At 40.9% G+C, this 26388-nt stretch overlaps 2 protein-coding genes and 1 pseudogene across 7 annotated transcripts in view; 1 reads left to right on the forward strand and 2 right to left on the reverse strand.

Annotated features, from left to right (window-relative positions):
* Positions 1-26388, forward strand: part of CCNDBP1 (cyclin D1 binding protein 1) — a 507674-nt gene that overhangs the window by 118941 nt on the left and 362345 nt on the right. The gene's annotated exons all lie outside the window — the stretch shown is intronic.
* The window catches only part of TTBK2 (tau tubulin kinase 2), a 174794-nt gene that overhangs the window by 49400 nt on the left and 99006 nt on the right, over positions 1-26388 (reverse strand). For all 6 annotated transcript variants that reach the window (XM_050799381.1, XM_050799380.1, XM_050799382.1 and 3 more), the window contains 3 exons: positions 22579-22671; positions 21509-21634; positions 6269-6426 (listed from right to left, as the gene is read on the reverse strand). In XM_050799381.1, coding sequence (XP_050655338.1) covers positions 6269-6426; positions 21509-21634; positions 22579-22671 — 377 coding nt within the window. The remainder of the gene's footprint in view (positions 1-6268; positions 6427-21508; positions 21635-22578; positions 22672-26388) is intronic.
* On the reverse strand, positions 9078-14360 carry LOC126959838 (keratin, type II cytoskeletal 8-like; annotated as a pseudogene).

Below are 26388 nucleotides of genomic sequence, written 5' to 3' on the forward strand. Positions count from 1 at the left end.
CTATTAGGATCATTTCTCTTTTCTATCTTTCTGATGTATCTTTGTCCATCTCTTTCTTACTGTTTTTAGGTGTGTGTCTCTTATATACAGCATATGAATATAGCTATATAACCCAAACTGAAAAGCTTTTCCTTTTAATAGGTAACTTAAGCCCATGGATATTTATTGCTGTGACTGATATGTTTGATCTTAAGTCTGCTGTGGTATTTTATTTCCTTAAATTGTGTGTATCTGAGCTTTGTAACATGATGTAATAGGATACACATAGACAGTAAAATGGTTATTATAGGGAAACAGATTAACATATCTATCAACTCATACTTTTTTTGTGATAAAGAGCAGCTAAAATCTACTTATTTAACAAAAATCTCTAATACGATTTTATTTTTATTTAAGATATGTCCAAGTCTTCTGAAAATACAATTTTATTAAGGTTATTCTTTATGTTGTCCATTAGATCTCCACACTTGTTCATCCCACATATCTACTATTTTATATCCTTTGACCTACATCTCCCCATTTCCTTTCCTTCCTCCCTCCTTGAACCCCCTGTGGTAACCACTGTTTCATTCTCAATCTCTGTGCATTTGAGCGCATATATATATATAGATGTATGTATATGTGTGTGTGTGTATATATGTGTGTATGTATATATATATGTTTTTTTCACATACAAATGAGATCATGCAACATTTTTCTTTCTGTCTGGCTTATTTCAGTAAGCATGTCTTTTAGTTCCATCTATGCTGTGGCAAATGGTAGGATCTCCTTTTTAAAAGCTGAATAAGGTTGGGCGCCATGGCTCATGCCTGTAATCCCAGCACTTTGGGAGGTTGAGGCAGGTGGATCACCTGAGATCAGGAGTTCCAGACCATCCTGGCCAACATGGTGAAACCCCATCTCTAATAAAAATACAAAAATTAGCCAGGTGTGGTAACACAGGCCTGTAATCCCAGCTTACTCAGGAGGCTGAGGCAGAAGAATCGCTTGAATCCAGGAGGCGGAGGTTGCAGTGAGCAGAGATCGTGTCATTGCACTCCAGCCTGAGCAACAGGGCAAGACTCAGTCTCAAAAAATAAAAATAGAAAAATTAAAAAGCTGAGGCCAGGCACGGTGGCTCAAGCCTGTAATCCCAGCACTTTGGGAGGCCGAGACGGGCGGATCACGAGGTCAGGAGATCAAGACCATCCTGGCTAACACGGTGAAACCCCACCTCTACTAAAAAATGCAAAAAACTAGCCGGGCAAGGTGGTGGGCGCCTGTAGTCCCAGCTACTCGGGAGGCTGAGGCAGGAGAATGGCGTGAACCCAGGAGGCGGAGCTTGCAGTGAGCTGAGATCCGGCCACTGCACTCCAGCCTGGGCGACAGAGCGAGACTCCGTCTCAAAAAAAAGAAAAATTAAAAAGCTGAGTAATATTCTATTATGTGTGTGTATGTATTTATACATCTATATTCCATTGTGTGTGTGTATATATACAAATATATACAATACACACACATACACACACACACACATTTTCTTTATCAATTTGTCCATCAATGGGTATTTAGGTTATTCCTGTATCTCGGCTATTGTAAATAATGCTGCAATGAACATGAGAGTGCAGATATCTTACTTGGTCACCTAATTTTCAACAAGGGCACCAAAAAGACACAATGGGGTCCAATAAATGGTGTTCTTCGACAAACGGTGCCGGAAAAACTGGATTTCCACATGCAAAGGAATTGGACCCCTATTTTACACAATACACAAAAATCAACTAAAAATGTATAAAAGACCTATATGTTAAGACCTGAGACTATAAAACTCCTAGAAGAGACATAGAGGGAAAGCTTTGTCATAGTATTTTATTATTATGTGTAGAGTATCTTGCTACATTTGCTACATTTCTTCCTCTACAAGATGTATCCTTTGTCCAGGTTTTTGTTGTTGTTGTTGTTGTTGTTTTCTGAGTCAAGATCTCGCTCTGTTGCCCAGGGTGGAGTATAGTGGCGCGATCTCAGGTAACTGCAACCTCTACTTCCTGGGCTCAAGCCATTCTCCAGCTTCAGCCTTTGGAGTAGCTGGGACTACAGGTGCATGCCACAAAACCCGGCTAATTTTTGTATTTTTTGTAGAGACAGTGTTTTACCATGTTGCCCAGGCTGGTCTCAAACTCCTGAGCTCAAAGTGATCTGTCCACCTTGGCCTCCCAAAGTACTGGGATTACAGGCATGAACCACTGTGCCTGGCCTGTACTTTAATTTATAAATAATTTTGTGGGAGTATTTCAGGAGGTTCGCCTTTTTGTTCTAATGCTTATCTTTGGACACAAACCTTTTTAAATGCTCTTAATTCTCTGTGGGTTTTTTTGTTTTTTGTTTTTTTTTGAGATGGAGTCTCACGTTGTTGCCCAGGCTGGAGTGCAGTGGCGTGATCTCGGCTCACTGCAACCTCTGCCTCCTGGGTTCGAGCGATTCTCCTGCCTCAGCCTCCCAAGTAGCTGGGACTACAGGTGTGCACCATCACGCCCAGCTCATTTTTGTGTTTTGTTTTGTTTTTGTTTGTTTGTTTTGAGACAGAGTCTCATTCTGTTACCCAGGCTGGAGTGCAATGGCGCGATCTCAGTTCACTGCAAGCTCCACCTCCTGGGTTCACGCCATTCTCCCGCCTCAGCCTCCTGAGCAGCTGGGACTACAGGCACCTGCCACTATGCCCGGTTAATTTCGTTTTTTTATTTTTAGTAGAGACAGGGTTTCACCATGTTAGCCAGGATGGTCTCAATCTCCTGACCTCATGATCCACCCACCTCGGCCTCTCAAAGTGCTGGGATTACAGTCGTGAGCCACCGAGCCCAACTAATTTTTGTATTTTTTAGTAGAGATGGGGTTTCACGACATTGGACAGGCTGGTCTCGAACTCCTGACCTTGTGACTCATCCGCCTCAGCCTCCCAAAGTGCTGGGATTACAAGTGTGAGCCACCACACCCAGCCAGTTCTCTGTTTTTAAATTTAATCTTCTGCTATTTGGTTTCTCAGTTTTAACTGGTATTATTTTGTTTTTTTTCTTCAGGCACTCCAACAACCTGAATGTTATTTCTTCTCTGCCTTCAGTTTGCACTACCTTCTCGCTAACTCTTTTGAGTTGTTTTTTTATCTCATTTTCATTCTCTCTGGGTTTTTTCCTTGTCCTTATTCAATGACTTCTATTAAATTTTCACTTAAGTCTATTCTCCTTTGTGCACTTTGTAATATATTCTTCAGTTCTGAGATAATTTTGTCTTTTCCTTCTATTTCTTTCCTGAGTTCAATCAATTCTGATTTCCTTTCTTCCTCTCCCAATAAGGTCTGAACCTCAGCCCTTGAGTAGGGGTGGGACAGCTCTTGCTTGGAGGTTTAATCTCAGTCCTAGGCATCGTGGCTGGACCTTGTATCTGCTATTCCTGTATCTGTATTCTGTACATTTATCTTTATTTCTTATTAATCAATTCCATGTTATTCCAATTTCCTATTATTGACTATAGTTAACAATATCTTACGTAGGCTGGGCACGGTGGCGCATGCCTGTGATCCCAGCACTTTGGGAGGCCGAGGCAAGTGGATCACCTGAGGTCAGGAGTTTGAGGCCAGCCTGCCCAACGTGGTGAAACCTCGTCTCTACTAAACAAACAAAAATGAGTGTGGTGGCACACCCCTGTAATTCCAGCTACTTGGAAGGCTGAGGCAGGAGAATGGCTTGAACTCGAGAGGTGGAGGTGGCAGTGAGCCTAGATTGCGCCATTGCACTCCAGCCTGGGTGACTGAGTGAGCTTCTGTCGCCAAAAAAACAAACAAAAATACTCACATATATTTCAAAATATCTAGAAGGTTTGAAAAGTTCCCAACACAAAGAAATGATAAATGTTTGAGGTAATGGATATCCTAATGACCCTGATTTGATCATAACACATTGCATGTGTGTATTAAAATATTCCATGTATCCCATATATATGTACAATTATTGTGTATCAATAAAAATTTTAAATAATTCTTTAATTTTTTTCCTATTCAAATTACTGTGTAGTTTCTGTCTCCTGACTGGACCCAAACTGATACATCTTTTTTCCTCCACCACTCCACTAACGAAGCACACTTCTCCCTTTATTTTCTTTCGAATTATGCATACTTTTACTTCCCTGAAACTCATCATCTGATCTATCAGGACACTCTTTAGTATTTTCCTTATTAGCATGGGTTTAGTCTTTCTAGCACTGGTTTTATGTATTTATTTTTGGATCGAAAGACACCTGGAGTATGGCATTGGTTTTAGATCAACCTTACATCCCATTGCTAATTTCCGTCTTCCCCACAGTTTTTCTTGATCTGTCTTTATAAAGTCTTCTGGCAGGGGTAGGTGAGGCAAGAGCATGAAAGATACTGCACTAGGATTTGTGGTCTCATATTTTCCTTTTTATTTACAGTTATTTTGAAGCTTGGACATCTTCTACAAGTTATGCTGAGGACATGTTTTTTCTGCGTAGCTGTAGTTTTCTTTCTTTGCTGTTCTGTGTTATTTTGGAGGAAACATTGGAAGATGGGAACATAAACTGCCTTCACTGTCTTTAGGTCCCTGATGTGCTATCACCTGAATTTTTGCAAGTTTGAGACTTATTTCTAACAACAATCAAAGGGGAAGGACAAAAACACTAGAACAAAATTTCTGGACTGGCTCCAGCTCTGCCACTAATATTTACCTAAAGTTGGATTTACTTCAGTGTTAGAATTATTTCCTCACTTGTAAGATAGGGTGGCTGGACTAGGGCAGTGGATCCCAAACTCTGATAAGCATGAGAAGTATTTGATGCATATGGACTTCTGTGCCCCACCTCTAGGCATTCTGATTCAACAGGTCTGGGGCAGGTCCCAGGAACAGGTGTTTTTAAAAAACATCTGCTTAGACAAGATAGTCAGTGATACTTCAGTTATATGAGTCTATGAAAACTCTTCCGATGATTCAACAAGTTCTAGAGATTTCATCTTTCAGTATAAAAATCAGAGCTGGACACAAGGGTGCATGTCTGTAGTCTAGAGAGGTTGAGGAAGGAGGATTGCTTCAGCCCGGGAATTTGAGGCCATAGTGCACTATGACTGTGTCTACAAATAGCCACTGCACTCCAGCCTGGGTGACATAGCCAGACTCCATCTCTTAAAAAAAAAAAAAATCAGGCCGGTGCAGTGGTTCATGCCTGTAATCCCAGCACTTTGGAAGGATGAGGCAGGCAGATCACTTGAGGTCAGGAGTTTGAGACCAGCCTGATCAGCATAGTGAAATCCTGTTTCTACTAAAAATACAAAATTAGCCAGGCATGGTGGCAAAGGCCTGTAATCCCAGCTACTTGGGAGGCTGAGGTAGAAGAATCGCTTGAACCTGGGAGGCGGAGGTTGCAGTGAGCCGAGATCACGCCATTGCACTCCAGCCTGGGCAACAAGAATGAAACTCCATGTTAAAAAAAAAAAAAAAAAAAAATCAAAGCAATGGATTAGTGGTATAATATCCCAATTAACTTAAATTGTATGACAATTTGTCCCTGTTCACTTTCTTTTCCCCAGAGAAGGGTCCCACTCTGTTGCATAGGCTAGAGTGTAGTGGCACAACCATAGCTCACTGCAGCCTCTAACTCCCGGGCTCAAGTGATCCTTCTGCCTCAGCATTTCGAGTATTTACTATTTTTTGTTTGTTTGTTTTGACCAAAAGGTTTGAAACAACCAAAGCAGGTAAAAAAATTAGAAAAAAAAAAAAAAAGACAAAATAAAAGATAAAAGGAAACTAATACATGTAGAGGAAAAAACATTAACAATAAAAAACTAAGATCACGAAAACAGATCATAACCTTTTCTTAATACATTATGAAAGTTGTTAAATCACTTTAAGAAGAACATGCTATATACTTTGTTCCCACTAACCTTTGGCACAGTATAGATATAATTGTGGCACATTCTTTTCAGGGTTCCATATATTATTTGGAAATACAACTAATGCTGGTCCTCATTTTGAAGAAAACCCATTATAAATTTGACATCAACAAGTCACATAAGCTCTAAGCTCCCATTTCACAGTATAATCTATTAGTACTATCTAAAGCAAGTAATTCCAAAGGCGTACATAAGAGCAATGTTAATTCGAGGAGATCCATGGGCTTTCCCTGATGTCTTAGCATTTGGTCATCTGAGGGAATCCGGATGCAATAAATTTTTGCAAATATAATGCATCCAGGAAAGACACCACCAAATGATCTGTTTAGGACATACCCGATTGCAGCAGGGGTCAAGCGAGTGTGCAACTGAGGGGTGGTAGAAGTAGTGGTGGTTGTTAGGGAGCCATCATTTCCAGTCTTCTCCCAGTCAAATGGGTCACTCTCAATTACTCCAAAAGTCTTGATGCTATTGTCAAACACGGATGTAAGAAGCTAAACCACAAAGAAGAAAACTAGAGTAAGTGAACAGTAAACAGTCGCTTTATTCTATGAGAAAGCACACCAGACTCACAAAATGATTTTGTAATGTGATTTTCTTTAAAAACTGATGGTTCAAATTGAGAAATTTGAATAGGAACTATATGTGGATGATGATACTGAATTAATGTTGATTTTTCTCAGTTGTGTAGAATGTTTCTGTTTTTGAGAGATACATAATGAAGCAACATATCTATAACCTACTCTCAGATGGTTTGGCTAAAGGATATGTGTTGTTTATAAGTGTCTATGTTAGTGTACATTCAGTTGAGCCATCTATTTTATCATTTATTTGTCAAAACAAAACAAGGACATTTTTATATGTTTCAACCTAAAAAAGTAGCCAGCGTTAACAGGTGATGTGTCTAGGTAAGGGGAGTATAGAAGTTCATTGTGCTTTCCTCCATTTTTTTTTTTGTAGGTTTAAAAAATTCTTAAAATATGTGTGTGCATGTTTGTGTGTCTCCATATACAAATTACCAAAACATTGCTTGACTTATATTGTTAGTTTGATATATATTCTGTATAATTTCATTTTTTGTCTTTCAATTCCTAAAGTTTGAGGTGTTCTTGAGAAGGATTTCATAAAAGACCTTTATTGTTTCTGTTGGTAGGTACCATTTCCAATTTTACAATTATAGCTTCATTCTCTCCTCATCATTTCTGGAACTGTTAGTATCCTATCCTCTGAGATTCATCTTTTTTTTTGTTTGTTTTTTTTTTTTGAGACAGAGTCTCGCTCTGTCACCCAGGCTGGAGTGCAGTGGCCGGATCTCAGCTCACTGCAAGCTCCGCCTCCCGGGTTCACGCCATTCTCCAGCCTCAGCCTCCCGAGTAACTGGGACTACAGGCGCCCGCCACCTCGCCCGGCTAGTTTTTTTTTGTATTTCTTAATAGAGACGGGGTTTCACCATGTTAGCCAGGATGGTCTCGATCTCCTGACCTCGTGATCCGCCCGTCTCGGCCTCCCAAAGTGCTGGGATTACAGGCTTGAGCCACCGCGCCCGGCCAGCTCCTCTGAGATTCATCTTGTGCATTTCCTACCCAGACCTGAAATCAGCACTGCTTTGGAGGATTTTACACAGGTCTGATTTAGGTTTTAAAAATATTACTCCACCAGCCTGGCGTACATGGTGAAACCTTGTCTCTATTAAAAACACAAAAATTAGCTGGGTGTGGTAGTGCACGCCTGTAATCCCAGCTACTCAGGAGGCTGAGGCATGAGAATTGTTTGAACCTGGGAGGCAGAGGTTGCAGTGAGCCGAGATCGTGCCACTGCACTCCAGCCTGAGTGACGGAATGAGAACCTTTCTCAAGGAAAAAAAAAAAAAAGAAAGATTACTTCAGCTATTGAGTGGTCAATAGATGCCATAAACAGGGATGGGAATGAGGGTACTTGGAAAAGATGACCAGTTAAGAGATTACTGTCAGCTAAACCAGCATGGTAACAGTAAAGGTGATAAGAACTGGACATAGATTTCTGTCCTGAGTCACTGGGCCAATGCAGTGACATGGAAAGCAGTGAGTTTAGGGAGGAATAGGAAATGCAGATATAAATTTGGGTGTCATGAGCATATTGATATCAAGAGATACCAGCCTATGGGTCCTATTTTTGTTTATGTAAGTCACCTACGTTACAACTTAGACTTCTCCAAATGTCAGAAGTAGAGGGCTGTAGAAAACACAAAGGAGGAAATAAAGATGGACTGGAACCTAGGATATGGGAATTGAAGTGCCAGACCTCTGACCCTCTCTCCTAACTCTGAAACCAAGGTTCTCACTGGCTCTCACAGAGTGAGATGCATGCTTCCTGGAAGGTGGAATCCCCATCCAGGGGAGCCTTGCTATATGAGCACTTAGACTGCCACTGCTAAGTTCTCTGTCTATACTGTGCTGCCACAGAAATGATCCTAAATGGTTTTTATGTCAGATGTCCTTCTATCATGGAATTATTTTCTTACATCTATCATAGTATTGTGTGTCTTAGAAAATGTATTCTATGGCACTGGACCTCAAATTAGAAACAGTTTGTTACTATGATGGTGATATTAGACACCAGCAGCAGGAGACAGAAAGACGGCGAACACAGAACAAAAGAAACAGGAAAGCTAAAAGCACTGAGGCACTTAAAGGCACCCTAGTGGGAACAAATGGTCAGACTGGGCAGAGCTCTGCAGATACTTTAGAGAAAAACATTTCTAATCTAGCAAAATAATTTTCTAATTCGGGAGCAGGGTGGCGCTAAATCCTAACCTTCCTCAGACTGGAATAGCAGAAACAGGACAAGTCAAGGACTTACTTTTCTGGTAACTGAATGTGTTACATCATGTTTGGCTATGATAAATAATAAAAACAAAAAACTCTAATTCAGTTAGTCAAATAGATTTTAGAATAAAAATTACCTTGTAAGTCATCCATATAGTATATACAGTATATGTAGTGTGTGAATATATGTCTGTGTGTGTATATATATGTGTGTGTCTGTTAAATTTGAATAGCCCTCATTCTTTTTTACTTTTTATTATTTTTATTTTATTTTATTTTATTTTATTTTATTTTATTTGAGACGGAGTCTCACTTTCTTGCCCAGGCTGGAGTGCAGTGGTGCAATCTCAGCTCACTGCAACCTTCGCCTCCCGGGTTCAAGCGATTCTCCTGCCTCAGTCTCCTGAGTAGCTGGGACTACAGGCGCATGCTACCACGCCTGGCTAAATTTTGTATCTTTAGCAGAGATGGGGTTTCACCATGTTGGCCAGGGTGGTCTGAAACTCCTGACCTCAGGTGATCCGCCCACCTTGGCCTCCCTAAGTGCTGGGATTATAGGCGTGAGACACCATGCCTGGCCTCTCCTTTTTTATATCCCAGTATCATTGGGGAACAAAGCACTTTCCCATCAGAACAGGGACTCACTGTGGCAGTAATTCTCAAACTGGAAAGGGAGAAGGGAAAAATCTGAAAAAAATCTTCCAAATGATTCCAATGCTTCCCTCTAAAAGGCATGTCCCATATCTCTTCATTGATAATCTCTGAAAATCTAGTATACATCTGACTCCTTCTTTTACTTAATAATATATTCTTAGAAAATACAAATTCATCTACATTTAGAGTCTAAGTTTCTCAAACTAGGGTAACAGGTACCCCCAGGGGATGCAGCCATATGCCAGAGAGAATTTAAAGAGATTTGACAATGTGGCACAGGTTCCTGGAGTATTTTACACAGAGGTATGATATTTATTATAATATTTTATAATATAATGAACACAAAGAAGTTGGAAAGCAAAATTTAAATGAACCTTTTAGATAAACCAGGAGAATACAAAGAAATTTTGGACTTATGGTTGACACTGTAAGGCTATTCCCAGACTTCTTGAGAAATACACTTATACTTGGCTGCCAGAGGAGTAACTGATGAAATAGTGTGAGAAACACCAGAAGCAATCATCTTCGGGAAAGTGAATCTTCTGTAAATGGATGTAGGGAAGGGAGGCAGTTAAGTGAAGGGGAAGTTGTGTGAAGAGGAGGAAAAGAGGAGGGAGAACTTGAAGAAGGTAATGAACAGGCAAAAATGCTATACAGATTGAGCATCCCAAATCTGAACATCAAAAATCCGAAATATTCCAAAACACAACTTTGGGTACTGACGTGATGCTCAAATGAAACGGTCACTGGGGCATTGTGGATTTTGGATTTGTGTTGCTCCACCAATATAATGCAAAATAATACAAAATCCTAAAAAATCTGAAATCCAAAACACTTCAAATAAGGGATATTCAACCCTGTATTACTTTTTGTTTGTTTGTTTGTTTTTGAGACTCCCTGTTGCCCAGAATGGAGTGCAGTGGTGCAACCTCTGCTCACTGCAACCTCTGCCTCCTGGATTCAAGAGATTCTCCTGCCTCACTTCCCAAGTAGCTGGGACTACAGACACATGCCACCACACCCAGCTAATTTTTTTTTGTATTTTTGGTAGAGATGGGGCTTTGCCATATTGGCCAGGCTGGTCTTGAACTCCTGACCTCAAGTGATACTCCTGTCTCGGCCTCCCAAAGTACTGGGATTACAGGCGTGAGCCAATGCGCCCAGCCCTGCATTACTTTTTATTTGGCCACTGTGTGGATTATTTGTGTCAATCCCTCTTCTACTTGCACTTATGAATAAGAAGCAGTCCATTTAAAATTTGATGGGATATTCAATACAATGATTTTTCAAAAGCAAATTATTCAAGATACAAAGTAATGAAAGTCAATTACAGCCTAGGCAACATGGTGAAACCCTGTCTCTGATAAAAATACAAGAAATTAGCCAGGTGTGGTGGTGTACACTTCTGGTCTCAGCTACTTGGGAAGCTGAGGTGGATTACTTGAGCCCGGGTAGGCAGAGTTTGGAGTGAGCTGAGATCACGCCACTGCACTCCAGCCTGGGTGACAGAGTGAGACCCTGTCTCAAAATAAATAAATAAACAATAAAAGTCAATTACTATGTCAGGATAATGAGATTCTGAGTAATGTGAATTTACTATTTTTCTATAATTCTAAAACTTTTATAATGACCACGTATTAACTTTAAATAACTAGAAAAAATCAACAAAAATATATTATTCTAAAATAAATCGACTATATACCTATACGCAGCCTACATAGATGCTTGGTGCCAGCTCCTACTACCTGAAATACCCTTACTCTTTATGGCAGTCAGTCATCTGACGTACACACAATGCCTTAGTGAAGCACTCCTCTTATCCTTAGCACAAAGTGCAATCAATAGCTGTATCATATTTACCGCCATGTGAAACCCCAGTTTGCCCTTTCAAAGAGAGTGTAGACCAAGTCCAGCTTTTGCAAAACCAAGATTTATGTGTAAGGTGATATTAAGAACTCACTAACAATCGTGATTCCTGAATTCTCAGTTAATAAATTGTAAATTAGTGGATCAATAAAGCACTTAAGCAGAGGAGCACAATAGCAATGTTGGCTTGGCTGATTCAAAGGCAGATTATTTACTACAAAAGAAATTTGCCCTACTTCAGTGACAAGTAGATGCAATAGCGGGAAAGAAATGCACACATTCTTTTTTCTTTTTTTTGGCAGAGCTACCTGAGGTTTTATTTTGGACCGGAAAAAAAAAAAAAAAAGCAATTGAATTGTTTGGTAGCTGGAGGCATGGGCAAGTGGGGTCACCAGGTAGTTAACTCCCACACGGATGGCTGAGGGCTAGGGCGGAGCCTCAGGCGGGTCTCCCATTCCCTGTGTTAACCTGCACAGTGGCCTCCCTCCTGGGGCTCTGCGGCTGCCGCAGAGCCCCAGGAGGGGCAGGCTAGGAGGAGCTGCCACAACTGTTCACTTGGGCAGGACGCTGGAGGACTCAGACACCAGCTTCCCATCACGGGTTTCGTTCTTCACAACCACGACCCTGAAGGAGCTGGAGCCCACGCCACAGACAAAGCTGGAGCCCAGGCTGTAGCTGAGGCCGGGGCTTGTGAGGCCCCCATAGGCCAAGCTCTGACCACCTACATAGCTGCTGGTGATCTTCATATGAATACTCATGTTCTGCATCCCAGACTCCAGTCGGCTCTCCTCGCCCTCGGGCAGCTTCCTGTAGGTGGCGATCTCAACGTCCAGGGCCAGCTTGACGTTCATCAGCTCCTGGTACACAAGCAGCTGCTGTGCCATGTCCTGCTTGGCCCGCTGCAGGGCGGCCTCCAGCTCAGACAGCTTGGCATTGGCATTCTTAACGGCCAGCTCCCCCATGCTGCTCGGCATCTGTGATGGCGGCCTCCAGGGAAGTCCTCTGGCCTTTGAGACCCTCAGTCTTAGCCTGGAGCCCACTGATGTTCCAGTTTATCTCAGAGATCTCAGTCTACGTATGCTGCAGGTCATCCCCATGCTTCCCAGCCAGCGTCTGCAGCTCCTTATACTTGATCTGGTACATGCTCTCAGCCTCAGTCCAGCTGCGGTTGGCAATCTCCTCGTACTGTGCCTTGACCTCCGTGATGATGCTGCCCATGTCCAGGAAGCGGCTGTTGTAAATGGACAGCACCACAGACGTGTCCAAGACCTGGGACTGCAGCTCCCAATCTCCTCTTCACACAGCTGCCTGAGGAAGCTGATCTTGTCAGTCAGCCCTTCCTGGGAGACTCCAACTCCACCTTGTTCATATAAGCTTCATCCACAGCCTTCTCGATGAGAACAAATTCATTCTCCAACTCTGTACGCTTATTGATCTCATCCTCATACTTGTTCTTGAAGTCCTCCACCAGCCCTTGCATGTTGCCAAGCTCCGCCTCCAGCTTCAGCTTCTCCTGGCCCAGAGTCTCCAGCTGTCGCCTAAGGTTGTTGATGTAGCTCTCAAACATGTCATTCATGTTGCTCCGAGCCATGTTCTGCTGCTGCAGGAGGCTCCACTTGGTCTCCAGCATCTTGTTCTGCTGCTCCAGGAACCGCACCTTGTCTATGAAGAAGGCAAACTTGTTGAGGCTCTTGATCTGCTCCTTTTCTTGGGAGTACACGGCCTGGATGTTGGGGTTCATTTCCAGGTTAAGGGGGCTCAGCAGGCTCTGGTTGACAGTGACGGTGGTGATGCCTCCCATACCACTGGCCCTGCCACAGCCTCCACCCAGGCCACTCCAGAAGCTGCTGCTGCCCACTCGGGAGAAGCTTGAGGAGCTGATGCAGGCACCGGGCCCACTCGTGTAGGAGAGGCTGCTGAAGGCCTGGGGGCCAGAGGTGGACACCTTGTAGGACTTCTGGGTCACCCTGATGGACATGGTGGAGGCAGGAGTGGGGGCAAGTGGGCCAAACCAGACAGAGATCCCAGACGGGGTGGACTGCACATTCTTTACTCTGTGCTCTTCTTGGGGATTTTAGCAACATTGGTAAAGAAAAAAATTTAATTGCACCCATCCTCTAGCAAACTAAGCCAGCAAAATAATAATAATAATAATAAAATAAAATAAAGAGAATGAGTCAAAGAAGTTGCAACCTTCACCTGTTTTAATCATTAAATCAGGTGTCACATAGCAATGGGGATACATTCTGAGAAATGTGTCCATAGGCATTTCATTGTGCAAACATCATAGAGTGTACTGTGATGGTTAATACTAAGTGTCAACTTGACTGGATAGAAGGATACAAAGTATTGATCCTGGGTGTATCTGTGAGGGTGTTGTCAAAGATTAACATCTGAGTCAGTGGACTAGGGAAGGCAGACCCACCCTTAATTTGGTGGGCACCAACTAATCAGACGCCAGCGAATATAAAGCAGGCAGAAAAACATGAAAAGGTGAGATTGGCCCAGCCTCCCAGCCTGCATCTTTCTTCCATGCTGGATGCTTCCTGTCCTCCAACATCAGACTCTTCAGTTTTGGGCCTCAGACCGGCTCTCCCTGCTCTTCAGCCTGCAGATGGCCTATTGTTGGACCTTGCAATCGTGTGAGTTAATACTTAATAAATTCCCCTATATATGTATGTGTGTGTGTGTGTGTGTGTGTGTGTGTGTGTGTATATATGTATATTCCATTAGTTCTGTCTCTCTAGAGAACCCTGACTAATAAATGTACTTACACAAAGCTAGATGGTATAGCCTATTACACACCTAGGCTATAGAGTGTAGCCTATTGCTACTAGGCTACCTATCTGTGTAGCGTGTTATTGTACTGAATACAGTAGGCAATTGTTACGCAGTGGTATTTGTGTATGTAAATATATCTAAATATAGAAAAGGTAGAGTAAAAACACAGTATTATAAGCTTATGGGACCACTGTCATATACGCAGTCCATCACTGACTGAAATATCATTATGTAGCGCATGACTGCATATCAAGATACTGGAGATTCAGAAGTGCCCCCCATGGTTGGCTGCCCCAGAACCTGAGGCAGGGTAAGGCAGCATGGTCACTTACTCAGTCAAAAGTGCTGGCTGATATCAGTCTTCCCTTTCAGGGGCTCAATCAGTCCAAACGGTAAACTGCCTGGAAATATAGTACACTAAGGCTTTTCAGTGCCTCCTCACAAGGCCAATAAAAAAGGTAAACAACATTTTCTTATTGCTGTGACAGGACAAAGCAGCAAAGAGGAAATAAAAGAAGTTCTACTAACATAGAAGGTAATGCTCAGTGAAGAAAAATGAGATGATTATAGGCACGGTGCTGTGGCTCACACCTGTAATCCCAGCACTTTGGTAAGCCAAGGCAGGCAGATCACCTGAGGTCAGGAGTTTGAGACCTGGCCAATGTGGTAAAACCCCATCTGTACTAAAAATTTAAAAAGTAGCCAGATGTGGTGGTGCACGCCTGTGGTCCTAGCTACTTGGGAAGCTGAGATGAGAGGATTGCTTTAACCCAGGAGGTGGAGGTTGCAGTGAGCCAAAATTGTACCACTGCACTCCAACCAGGAGTGCAAAAAAAAAAAAAAAAAAAGAAAGAAACAGAGATGATTATAAGCAAATGCAGCATCACGGAGGTACATGTAAAACCACTTACATTTCTAACATTTACATGATACTTTAAAATTTACAAATTATTCTTGTAATTACCTCATTAAAAATCTTAACAAGGGCCAGTCGCCGTGGCTCACACCTGTAATCCCAGCACTTTGGGAGGCCGAGGTGGGCGGATCACCTGAGGTCAGCAGTTGGAGATCAGCCTGGCCAACATGGTGAAACCTCATCTCTACTAAAAATACAAAAGCAGCCAGGCCTGGTGGCACATGCCTGTAATCCCAGCTACTTGGGAGGCTGAGGCAGGAGAATTGCTTGAACCCGGGAGGTAGAGGTTGCAGTGAGCCGAGATCACGCCATTGCACTCCAGCCTGGGTGACAAGAGCAAAACTCCGTCTCAAAAAAAAAAATCTTAACAACAATGCTGTGAAGTCAGTATTTCCACCATTTCACCGACTACAAAACTGAGATCTAGAAAGGTTATCTAAACAGTATGTGGCAAAGCACCAATTTAAACAGGTCTTTTAAGTATGGTGCTATTTCTACTATAGAAGAGTTACAGCCAGTCAGCAGGCAAGATAAAAACAGCATATAGTTGAAATTATCCTTGAAAGCACCTTAAAATGTCCATAAAGTACAGAATACTACCATTTCTCCATAGGTGCAACAGAGCCAGTTTTTCCTCCAGCTCCAGAATAGATGTCTTTTCCTCAGATGAATGTGGATAAAGTAACCTGGCTGCAGACAGCAGTCACACTTTTACCCAAAAAAGTACTCTGGTTTCAACTACTGGACTCATACTTGGTGCAGCCTGATTTGGGGCCACTGGACTGCTGTCAATGAGAAGACTGAGAGAATAGCAGATGCTTGAGGGCACTAAATCATTACCCTCACCATAAGGCATGACTAAGCCAAAGGGCAGGCAGAATCACAGATGTTAAGATTTTTCTACCTCCTGAACACACAGCTGAATTTAAGTGAGTCATGTAAACACAGTGTGACTCTATTGTATTCTACAGCTACATCAAATATTCACTCTTTGTTTCAGACATACATTGACCGCCTACTGTCCTGAGTGCTAGGAATATAAATATTAACAAAACATAGTCCTGTCTTTGGGTGGTTTACATTCAACAGAAGCAAAAATCAAGCAGATTTAATGAATTTTTCACTTTTATTAAACGCCTATCATTGTGCTATGTTCTTGAGAAAATTGAGATAAATGTGCAAGGCCCTGGCTCTTAAGGAGCTCATATAATAAAGAGACAAAACAAAGTACTGCTGCTCTAAGAGCTGAACAGAAGAAATTACTCCAGTATGGAATACGGAAGGAATGGAAGGGATCAGAGAGAAACTGACATTTGAGCTGGGCTTTCAATTTCACAAGACAAGCAGTGTTATGAAACAGAGGCACATTCCAGGCAGGGCACACTGGGAGAAGAGCTGGTAATCTCATTTGACTGCATTGAGGGGTCTAATATGACTAGATCACATAAGTACAACGGGGAATGAAAGGAGATAAGGCTAACAGGGCCGAAGCAAGAAGTCACCCATTTCCCTCCATCTCTACTACTTCTCTCAAGTCAAGGCCATCATCATCTTGCCTCCTGGCCACAAGGGAATACTCTATCTCCTAGCCTCCCCTGCAGTTAGAGTTGGGTCAGCGTGATTGAGTTCTGACTATTGGGCATACACCAGTGTTGTAGATCACTTCCAGGCCTGCCTGTAAAACCCCTAAGCCATCATCCAACTATTCGCTTTCCTGATAATAGTAAAAGGCCATGTATTAAAGACAGCAGTGTCAATATGTGGGCAGATTCTGGATTTTCAAGTTACTCTTAAGAGTTGCCTAGGAGAGTTGTACAACTTGACTCGTGTATTATATGATCAAGAACCTTTATGGTGTTAAGACACTGATTTTTAGGCCAGGCATGGTGGCTCACACCTGTAATCCCAGCACTTTGGGAGGCCAAGGCAGGTGGATCACTTGAGGCTAGGAGTTTGAGACCAGCCTGGTCAACATGGCAAAACCCTATCTCTGTAAAAACCCTACACAAAAATTAGCTGGGCATGGTGGCATGTGCCTGTGGTCCCAGCTATTTGGGAGGCTGAGGCAGAGAATCACTTGAATCCAGGAGGCGGAGGTTGCAGTGAGCCGAGATCACACCATTGCACTCCAGCCTGGGCAACAGAGCAAGACTATGTCTCAAAAAAAAAAGACACTGATTTAAAAAAAAATTATTTCTTTCCAAGGCACAGCTCAGCTTATCTCAGTACCTTTCCAACTAGTCTCTGATTCTCCTTTGTTTCATTTGGATGCCCATAACTGCAAAAGTAATCCTCTTAAAGCACAAATTGGATCACCATGCTCTTGTCTGTAACACTTCCAAGGCTTTGTGTTGTACTTAGAATAAAAATCCAAACTCCTTAAAAAAGCCTACAAGGCCCTGCATAATCTGGTTTCCGACTCTTTCCAACCTCACCTCAACCTGTTCTCTCTCCTTATTTACTGTCTGGCCAACTTGTCTCCTTTCAGTCCTTTCTCCCATTAGGGCCCACGCATGTGCATGTTCTTCCCTCGGCTTCTAACATTCTGCCTCTTATTTTTGCTCTTCACATGGCCAACACAATCCCATCTTTTGGGGCTTGGCTTACAATCAAGCTTCTCTAACCCGTAACATAGGACGGCTTTGAATGTGGCCCAACACAAATTTGTAAACTTTCTTAAAACATTATGAGATTTTTCTGCAATTTTTTTTTTTTTTTTTTGGCTCATCAGCTATCATTAGTGTTAGTGTATTTTATGTGTAGCCCAAGACAATTCTTCTTCCAATGTGGCCCAAGGAAGCCAAAAGATTGGGCACCCCTTGGCCTTACATGGTAGCTTTAGAAAGAGACCTTCCTTTACCACTCTATTTGATAGGAGGTTCCCCCTTGTTTTCAGCTTAACCTTTTTCCTTGTTTGCCTCACAAGTAGCATCTGTGCCCTCAGAAAAATGTAATTCAGATGTTATCAGAGTCAGAGGATCCTACAACTGCTCTATGTCCCCCAAAGCAAGAGGCAAATCTACTGCATTTTGACGTAATCTACATTTAAATAGTCCCATTCCTAAACCCGGAAAGTATATTAAGAAGATTAATGAAGCTTGCTTAGCTTTGCATTTCCTCTCTATCCTATCCTCTGATATTAGCAATGCTGTAGCAGTGGGTGAACTGGTTGAGATATACATTTTAGTTTCAGTTTCACCAACAGTGTGAATATTTATGGATTTCATTAGTCTTCTCAACTTGCTAAGTGATACTTAACATAATTTGAATACTCTAATAAAGATATTTGTGTTCTTATCAGGATCATATGATCCTATTATTGTTACTATTGTTATTGAGATGGAGTCTCACTCTGTCACTCAGGCTGGAGTGCAGTGGCACAATTATGGCTCACTGCAGCCTTGATTCACTCAAGCAACCCTCCCATCTCAGCCTCCCAAGTAGCTGGGACTACAGGTGCATGCCACCACACCTGGCTAATTTTTTTGTTATTTGTTGTTGTTGTTTTGTTTTTTGTAGAAACAGGGTCTTACTGTGTCGCCCAGGCTGGTCTCAAACTCCTGGCTTCAAGTGATACTCCCGCCTCAATCTCCCAAAGGTGCTGAGATTACAAGTATGAACCACTGTGGTTGAAACACTCTGTCTCTTATAGTTGTTATAATATTCAGAATCTAACAAAAACAGTATTTATAGGAACATATCTGCTTTAATCTTGTTTATAATTCTGATATCTTCACATTTATTTTAACAGACAGAAAACAGTATTTAATCACTTATAGGGTTAATTTTTCTTGTATTCTCTGTGTAGGAGACTGTTGGTAAAGACTCAATTAAATTTACCTAACATTTGTTGAAAATTTAGGTGCCAGGTGTAATATGGAGTTAAAAAAATAAGACATAGTTGTTTCTCCAGGATTTAAAAGCTAGTTAGGAAAACACAATCATACATAAATACTAAGTACATACAGATAAACTTGATGTAATTTCACAAAATAATATAAAACTTCTCAAAAGCAAATTTCAGCCTTTATTGTAAAGTGAGAGACACATAAAAGATTCCTGGTAGAAAACAAAATAGCTATTCTCTCTAGGTCCACACCTGATGTCAGAGTGAACGGTAGCAGCTATTGGATGAGGTGTCAGCCATGTGCAACATGTTGAAGTAATAACATTCTATGGCAAGATATTCTAATTTTTAAAGATTTATAAAATATACACAAAGTGAAAGTGGCTCTGTAAAACTGCATCATTTAACACTTTGACTACAACAAAAAAATTGACTTTGGTCTTAGCTCAGAATAGACGAAGCTGGAAACATATTATTGCTATTTGACCTTTGATGTAGCTAGGGAAGCAGTCATACTAAACATGGATATGCTTTTTGCTTGTTGATGAAGGTTTATTGTTGTTTTTAACTTTACTGGTTGTCCCATGAAAAATCTAAAATTTTGAAAGAAAAGACCAGGTATGGTGGCTTCATGCTGATCATCTCAGCACTTTGGAAGACGAAGGCAGAAGGATTGCTTGAGGCCAGGAGTTCAAGACCTGCTTGGGCAACATAAGGAGACCTCATCTCTGCTTTAAAAAAAAAAACAAAAACAACAACAAAAAAAGCCAGGCATGGTGCACACTTGTACATAAAGCTACTCAGGAGGCTAAAGTGGGAGAATCACTTGAGTCTTGGAGGCTGAAGCTGCACTGAGCCGTGACTGCACCAACTGCACTCTAGCCTTGCTGACAGAGCGAGACCCAGTCTCAAAAAATGTTTTTAAATAAAGAAAATAAAATCTTGAAAGAACAGTAAGTAAAATCAAATTCAGGAATGAATCTCAAACTGCAAAATTAATCACAGGGACAGCATTAGTTCACAAGACCATTCAGATTAAAAGTAGTTATTTTTCTCAAGATGAAGACTGAGCAGAAAAACAAGTGGCAGAAGCTGCAAAGCTCAGGGTTCTGAAACCTGATGGCATATTGATACAAGTCATTAGAACACACCCATCACTTACATCAACATCTTTTTTCAATTATCCTTCTCCTGTCCACCTGCCCTCTGTTCTCACTCACTGCTTATGAAAGATCAGAGCAGGAAAGAGCTGGATTATTTACAGAATCTGTGAAACAAAGTAATGTTATGCCTGTTCTCTTTCTTCCAAAAATGGAAAATTACCATACTTTGCTTTGTTATTAAGTGACAGAAAAGCCCTTAGGAGAATGTCCAACTGAAAAACTTGAGAACAATAATTTGTTAGTTTAAAATAATCATAGATCTAAGTTTCAAACTTTAGCTGGTAAATATGATAGTCTTCTTTAGACGTAGGTTTAACTAAGAAGAGAATGTGATCAAAGTCTTTTACTGTCCTAAATTCCCCTATGCAAATTTTATCAGTAAAAAATTATTAGCACTCAAGATGGGAAAGTTGGAACATTTTTCACCTCCTCTTGAATCTAGTCTTACAGGTATAATTTCATTGCTTTAAGTAACGTGAACTCTATACATTTCAGAAAATACATACAAAAGGCAAATATAAGAACACGTACAAAAACAACTCACACACAGTGTATCTTCTCAATTTGTTAGGCAGTCCCTATTGTTTACAACACAAATTGGCATATGCGTGAGAAGACAAGCTCACCCATTTAAGGTCTCTAAGGACTCATGGCTGTATGTTGCCTCTTTGCTTTATATCCTGTTTGTATCTTATACAAAAGCAGCAATTTCACAGAGAAATGATTACTATATGCAAATACATTCACTGTGCTATAGATACTTCTTAGTCTTTTGACTGCACAACACTGACAACACTTTAGAATTGAACTACCATTCTCGTGCAGTCTATGTGTTGTCCTTTGTAAGAATGATATACTAATATACATATATAGTTTATATATATAATATATATATACTATATAATTCTTATTACTCTGTGTGTGGCTGCATTTATGTTTGCAGTGGTAGCAATTATTTGGTATTAAGCCCTGACCAAATTCTCCCTGAGAGCAACAGAATCTTCCGAAATACCGCTGGTTGGGGTTAGGGATGCAATTTATAGTAGACCAAGTAGAGCCTTCTAAGGCTCATTAACTGATGCTCTAAGGAAATGATTCTCTGACCACAGACAAAATGGAGCCAATTTTCATTGACCGCTGTCCCACAGCATATTAACATACGATATGCTGCCCTAAAGCCCTTGACAGATGCATTACCTAGTTGGACATTTCCTTCTGGTCAAAAAATTAGCTATAGAATTTACATAATTTCAACTATCAGCAGTTCTATATGCCGAAAGAATCATGCAGGAACAGTAAAATTTGTTACAAGATGAACAAACCTAAAACTCTAATGAAGTTAAGTCCATCCAGAGGGATGAAACATAACACACACACTGACACTCCCATCACAAGTTAATTTCACCATGTTTCTCAGGATGTATTAAAACAGTCTTATTCTAAGGACCTCCCCTACTCATTTGTAACACCTTCAAAGCTACAATAAGTGAAAGCAGAGACTAAGAGAGAAAATAACTAACCCACAGAACTCACAAAGATGGTTACCTGGTAGTCTGGTTTTGTAAAATAATCCAAAGAAGAGATATGGTCTAGAAAGATGCTGAATTCTGGAGGGAGATGTTTCAGCATGAGCCTGTGGTCATATCTCTCCTTAATAGAGCCTACTTGCTCCTGGGAAGTAAAGAGAAAAAGAGCTACAGTCAATTTCTCTTGGCGGTTAGGCATTAAGAGCCCCTCAGTAGCCGTCTCAAGGGTATATACTAGGGAATGAGATAGTGGGTAATTAAGTATAAAGCAAGAACTGAGCTCTTACTAACAGCTTAATGTACAATGTTTTAAAATGGAAAAAAACTATTATGCAGAACTAAACAAGTACTACAGAGTTCTGCATCAGTATACTGATAGTCCCCAAAAGAAATTATTTAATTTAAGTTTTCTGAGACAGGGTCTTGCTCTGTCGCCCAGGCTGAAGTATAATGGCATGATCACAACTCACTGTAGCCTCGACCTTTGAGACTCAAGTGATTCTCCTGCCTCAGCTTCCCAAGTAGCTGGGACTACAGGCACATGCCACCATGCCCAGCTAATTTTTAAAAATTTTTTGTAAAGATGGGGGTCTTGCTATGTTATCCAGCCTGGTCTCGAATTTTTGGGCTCAAATGATCCTCTTGCCTCAGCCTCCCAAGGTGCTAGGATCATAGATGTGAGCCATTGCACCCATCTCAAAATAATTTATCTTAAATCTGATCTACTTTTCTTTATCAACACGTGTTTACAGTTTTCTAAATCAAACAATATAATGTGACAATCAAAAACTAAAAGCTTACTTGACTTATAAAAACAAAGGGGAGAACTAATAAAATTAAAAGCTAAGATGGAAGGCTATAAATTAATCAGAAGCAATTAGTGTCTATTCTCCATGTACACAGAAAAATCTCATAACATTAATTTGATCTCTAATGTCAGCTCAGAGAGAAAAATATATATACTGGGATATAGTAAAAGTGCTTATCGATTTTAAGTCTTATACATAAGTATATTTTCAACAAAAATGTTTATTCAGGAGAAATTTTTATTTCTTCCACCAAAATTGACATCTCCATTCCCAAAATTACCTTGTCCTTTATTTTTCTCCATGGCAGCTGACCAACCACAAACTCCACTAACATGTAGAATAAGGACCAAAGGTCATCATGTCTTCCCATTTCCTTCATAAACAAAACAAAATCCAGTCACATTACATTACTATTACTTGTGAGTACATTACATTGGTCAAGGCCTAACCATTTTGTTTCACCTTATTAGGTGAAAAATGTAAATTGATTTCCCAAGAAATTATATGGTAAATATATATATAAATTTACATAGCAATACAGCAATCTATATGGCAGAATATACAAATTGAAAAACCTTTTGAAACAAAGGACACCCCAAAACATGGAAATGCTGGAAGTAATATAACAGCCCGTTAGTTAATGTGTTCATTTAGAAGAAAGAGAACTCTTAAAAGCTTTTTTTTTTTTTTTTTGAGACGGAGTCTCACTCTGTTGCCCAGGCTATAGTGCAGTGGCCGATCTCAGCTCACTGCAAGCTCTGCCTCCCGGGTTCACGCCATTCTCCTGCCTCAGCCTCCCGAGTAGCTGGGACTACAGGCACCCACCACCGCGCCCAGCTAATTTTTTGTATTTTTTAGTAGAGACGGGGTTTCACCGTGTTAGCCAGGATGGTCTCGATCTCCTGACCTCGTGATCCGCCCGTCTCGGCCTCCCAAAGTGCTGGGATTACAAGCTTGAGCCACCGCGCCCAGCCCAGCTTTTTTTTTTTAAAGGTGGAAATAAGGGAAGCAAGCTGCTCCTGAAGTTTTGGCTGCTCTGGGGGCATCTGTCGTCAGCGTATCCACCAGGAAGGGGACAGGCATAAACTCCTACATGGGACGGGAGTTGTAACTGAGATACATGCCACCCCCACCATATAGCTAGGGCCCTAAAAGGGTTACATCCGTAGTGTAGTATTTGGTGTGTACCTTAGACTATAATAATTGTTTTCTGTAAAATTTAACTGCTATCAAAAGAAAAAAATGAGTTTTTTAAAAATTGCCCTGAGAATTTGTTACCATAGGCCTGTCCCTCATTTAGACTGGGGGGTTAAATATATACCTGTGTGGTCTGAAAAACCAAGGGTGATCATGCCCTGCAGGAATGACAGAAGCAAATTTGTCCTCTCAGGATAAATACATCCCTAAATTCAGACCTCATAGAAGTGCTATACAAAAAGCCTCACCAAATGTTCATTATTCAGATTTACAAAGTATATTAATAAGCTAATGTCAAAAGAAGCTACAAAAAGTAGAAAAAAGTATCCAAGGATTTCAGAAATGGAATCATAGGATACGAAGAATGTTTAAAATGTTAAAATGAAAAATGGAATCAGTCACCAGAAAAGAATCATATTCAATAAAAACAAACCAAAACCCAACCAGATTTGAAAAATGACTAAAAAGAACATCTAGAAATAAAAAGCATAATTATGGAAATTAAAAACTCAATGGACAGGTTTAAAAGCTGATCAAACACAGCAGAAAAAAATCAATTGGAAAATAGATCTGAAAAAATTATCTAGAACGCAGCACAGAGACACAAAGAATTAGAAAATCCAGTAGTGAACTTAAAAGGAAGTACAAAGGACAGCATAAGAAAACCTAAGAAAGTCTAATACATCAATTTGGTGACTGGGCAAAAAGGGTATAAAGGGAAAAAGGGAATATGAGAATCTTCCAGAATCGAGGAAAGACATGAACATTTTGGTTAGGAAACACATCAAATCCCAAACAGATAAATATTTAAAAATCCACACCTAGGCACATTTGAATGCAGGACTCCAAAGACAGAAGATACCAAAAGTATTCAAATAAAAAGGACAAATTGGCTAGGCATGGTGGCTCACGCCTGTAATCCCAGCACTTTTTTGGGAGGCCAAGACAGGTGAATTGCTTGAGCTCAGGAGTTCCAGACTAGCCTGGGCAACATGGCAAAGCTCCGTCTCTACAAAAACTACAAAAATTAGCCAGGTGTGGTGGCGCATACCTGTGGTCCCAGCTACGCAAGAGGCTGAGGTGGAAGGATTGCTGGAGCCCAGGAGGTCGAGGCTGCAGTGAGCCGAGATCATACTAGTATACTCCAGCCTGGGCAACAGAGCAAGACTCTCCCAAAAAATAAAAAATAAAATAAAATTTTAAAAAGGACAAATTAAGGCTGGACGCGGTGCCTCATGCCTGTAATCCTAGCACTTTGGGAGGCCGAAGCTGGTGGATTGCCTAAGCTCAGGAGTTCAAGACCAGCCTGGGCAACATGGTGAAACCCCGTCTCTATTAAAAAATACAAAAAATTAGCTGGGTGTGGTGGCGTATGCCTGTAATCCCAGTTACTCAGGAGGCTGAGGCAGGAGAATTGCTAGAACCCAGAAGGCAGAGGTTGCAGTGAGCCAAGATCACGCCATTGCATTCCAGCCTGGGCACGGGAGGGCGAGAGAGCAGGACTCCATCTCTTAAAAAAAAAAGTAACAACAATTAAATAAAGTAACAAAGATGTTTTCAACAGTGACCCAAGAAGCAGAAGAAAGTAATTTTTTTGAAGTATTGAGATAAATATTAACAAGATTAAAATGTAAAACAACAATAAGACAGTATGACAGAGTTCAAGTGTTTTTTTGTTTTGCTCGTTTTTTGAGACAGAGTCTCGCTGTAGTCAGCCCGGGCTGGAGTGCAATGGGGCACTATCGGCTCACTGCAACCTCTGCCTCCCAGGTTCCAGCAATTCTCCTGCCTCAGCCTCCCGAGTAGCTGAGATTACAGGCGCCTGCCCACCACACCCGGCTAATTTTTATATTTTTAGTAGAGACTGGGTTTCACCATGTTGGCCAGGCTCAAGTGTTTTTAAAAGTCCTTGTATTATTTAAGAATTATTTATGTTAAAACTTTAAGATTTGGCAAGGCATGGTGGCTCATGCATGTAATCCCAGCACTTTGGGGGGCTGAAGCTAGAAGACTGCTTGAGGCCAGGAGTTTGAGACCAGCTTGGGCTACATAGCAAGACTGTCAATACAAACAATTAAAAAATTAGCCAGGTACAGTGGTGTGCACCTGTGGTCCTACCTACTGAGAAGGCTGAAGCGGGAAGACTGCTTGAGCCCAGGAGTTCAAGGTTATAGTAAGCTATGATCCTGCCACTACACTCCAGCCTGGGCAACAGAACAAGACCCTGTCTCTAAAAAGTAAAGTTTAAGGAACCAGAAAAAGAGAAATGGAGTGTATTATTTTTAGATATTATCAAATCAGGGATTCAGAGTATGGAAAAAAGCAGCATGTTATAATTATCTGGGAAACCTTTTAAGATTAGACAAGCAACTCTGGAAGTTCCAAGAGCTGCACTCCTGCATCACCTCACAAATTAACAATCGTTGTGAACTACATTACTGAGTAAAAGCATTCTACCCCTCAGGTGTGCTGGGAGCAGGAAAGAGGGTTAAGAACCACTGCTATATACTATATAACCTCTACAAGGTTAGATGAGTAACAAATAAGCAAGTTATCAAAGTAACTGTTAAAGGACACTACACTGGAAAGGCTTTTAGAAGAAATTGCCGCTGTCTAAATTAAAACAATAAAAGTACATAATCTCTTTCTATTCGCTATTTTGAAAATGCTTATGTAGCTATTATAATCTCTGAAAATACTTACATTTATCTTAAAAATAATGTACTTTCACAGATTCCAATGTTGACATAATTCTTTAATAAAATTAATTGGAAAACCTAGTATTTCTAAACTTTTATAAGAATCTATCAGGAAAAGAAGAGAAATTCTTTTCAAGGCAAAGTAAATGACTAGATATCATAAAATAAAGCAACATTGAATCAAACCAAATGAG

The sequence above is a fragment of the Macaca thibetana genome, chromosome 7 (genome assembly GCF_024542745.1).
Source record: "Macaca thibetana thibetana isolate TM-01 chromosome 7, ASM2454274v1, whole genome shotgun sequence".
NCBI lineage: Eukaryota > Metazoa > Chordata > Mammalia > Primates > Cercopithecidae > Macaca > Macaca thibetana.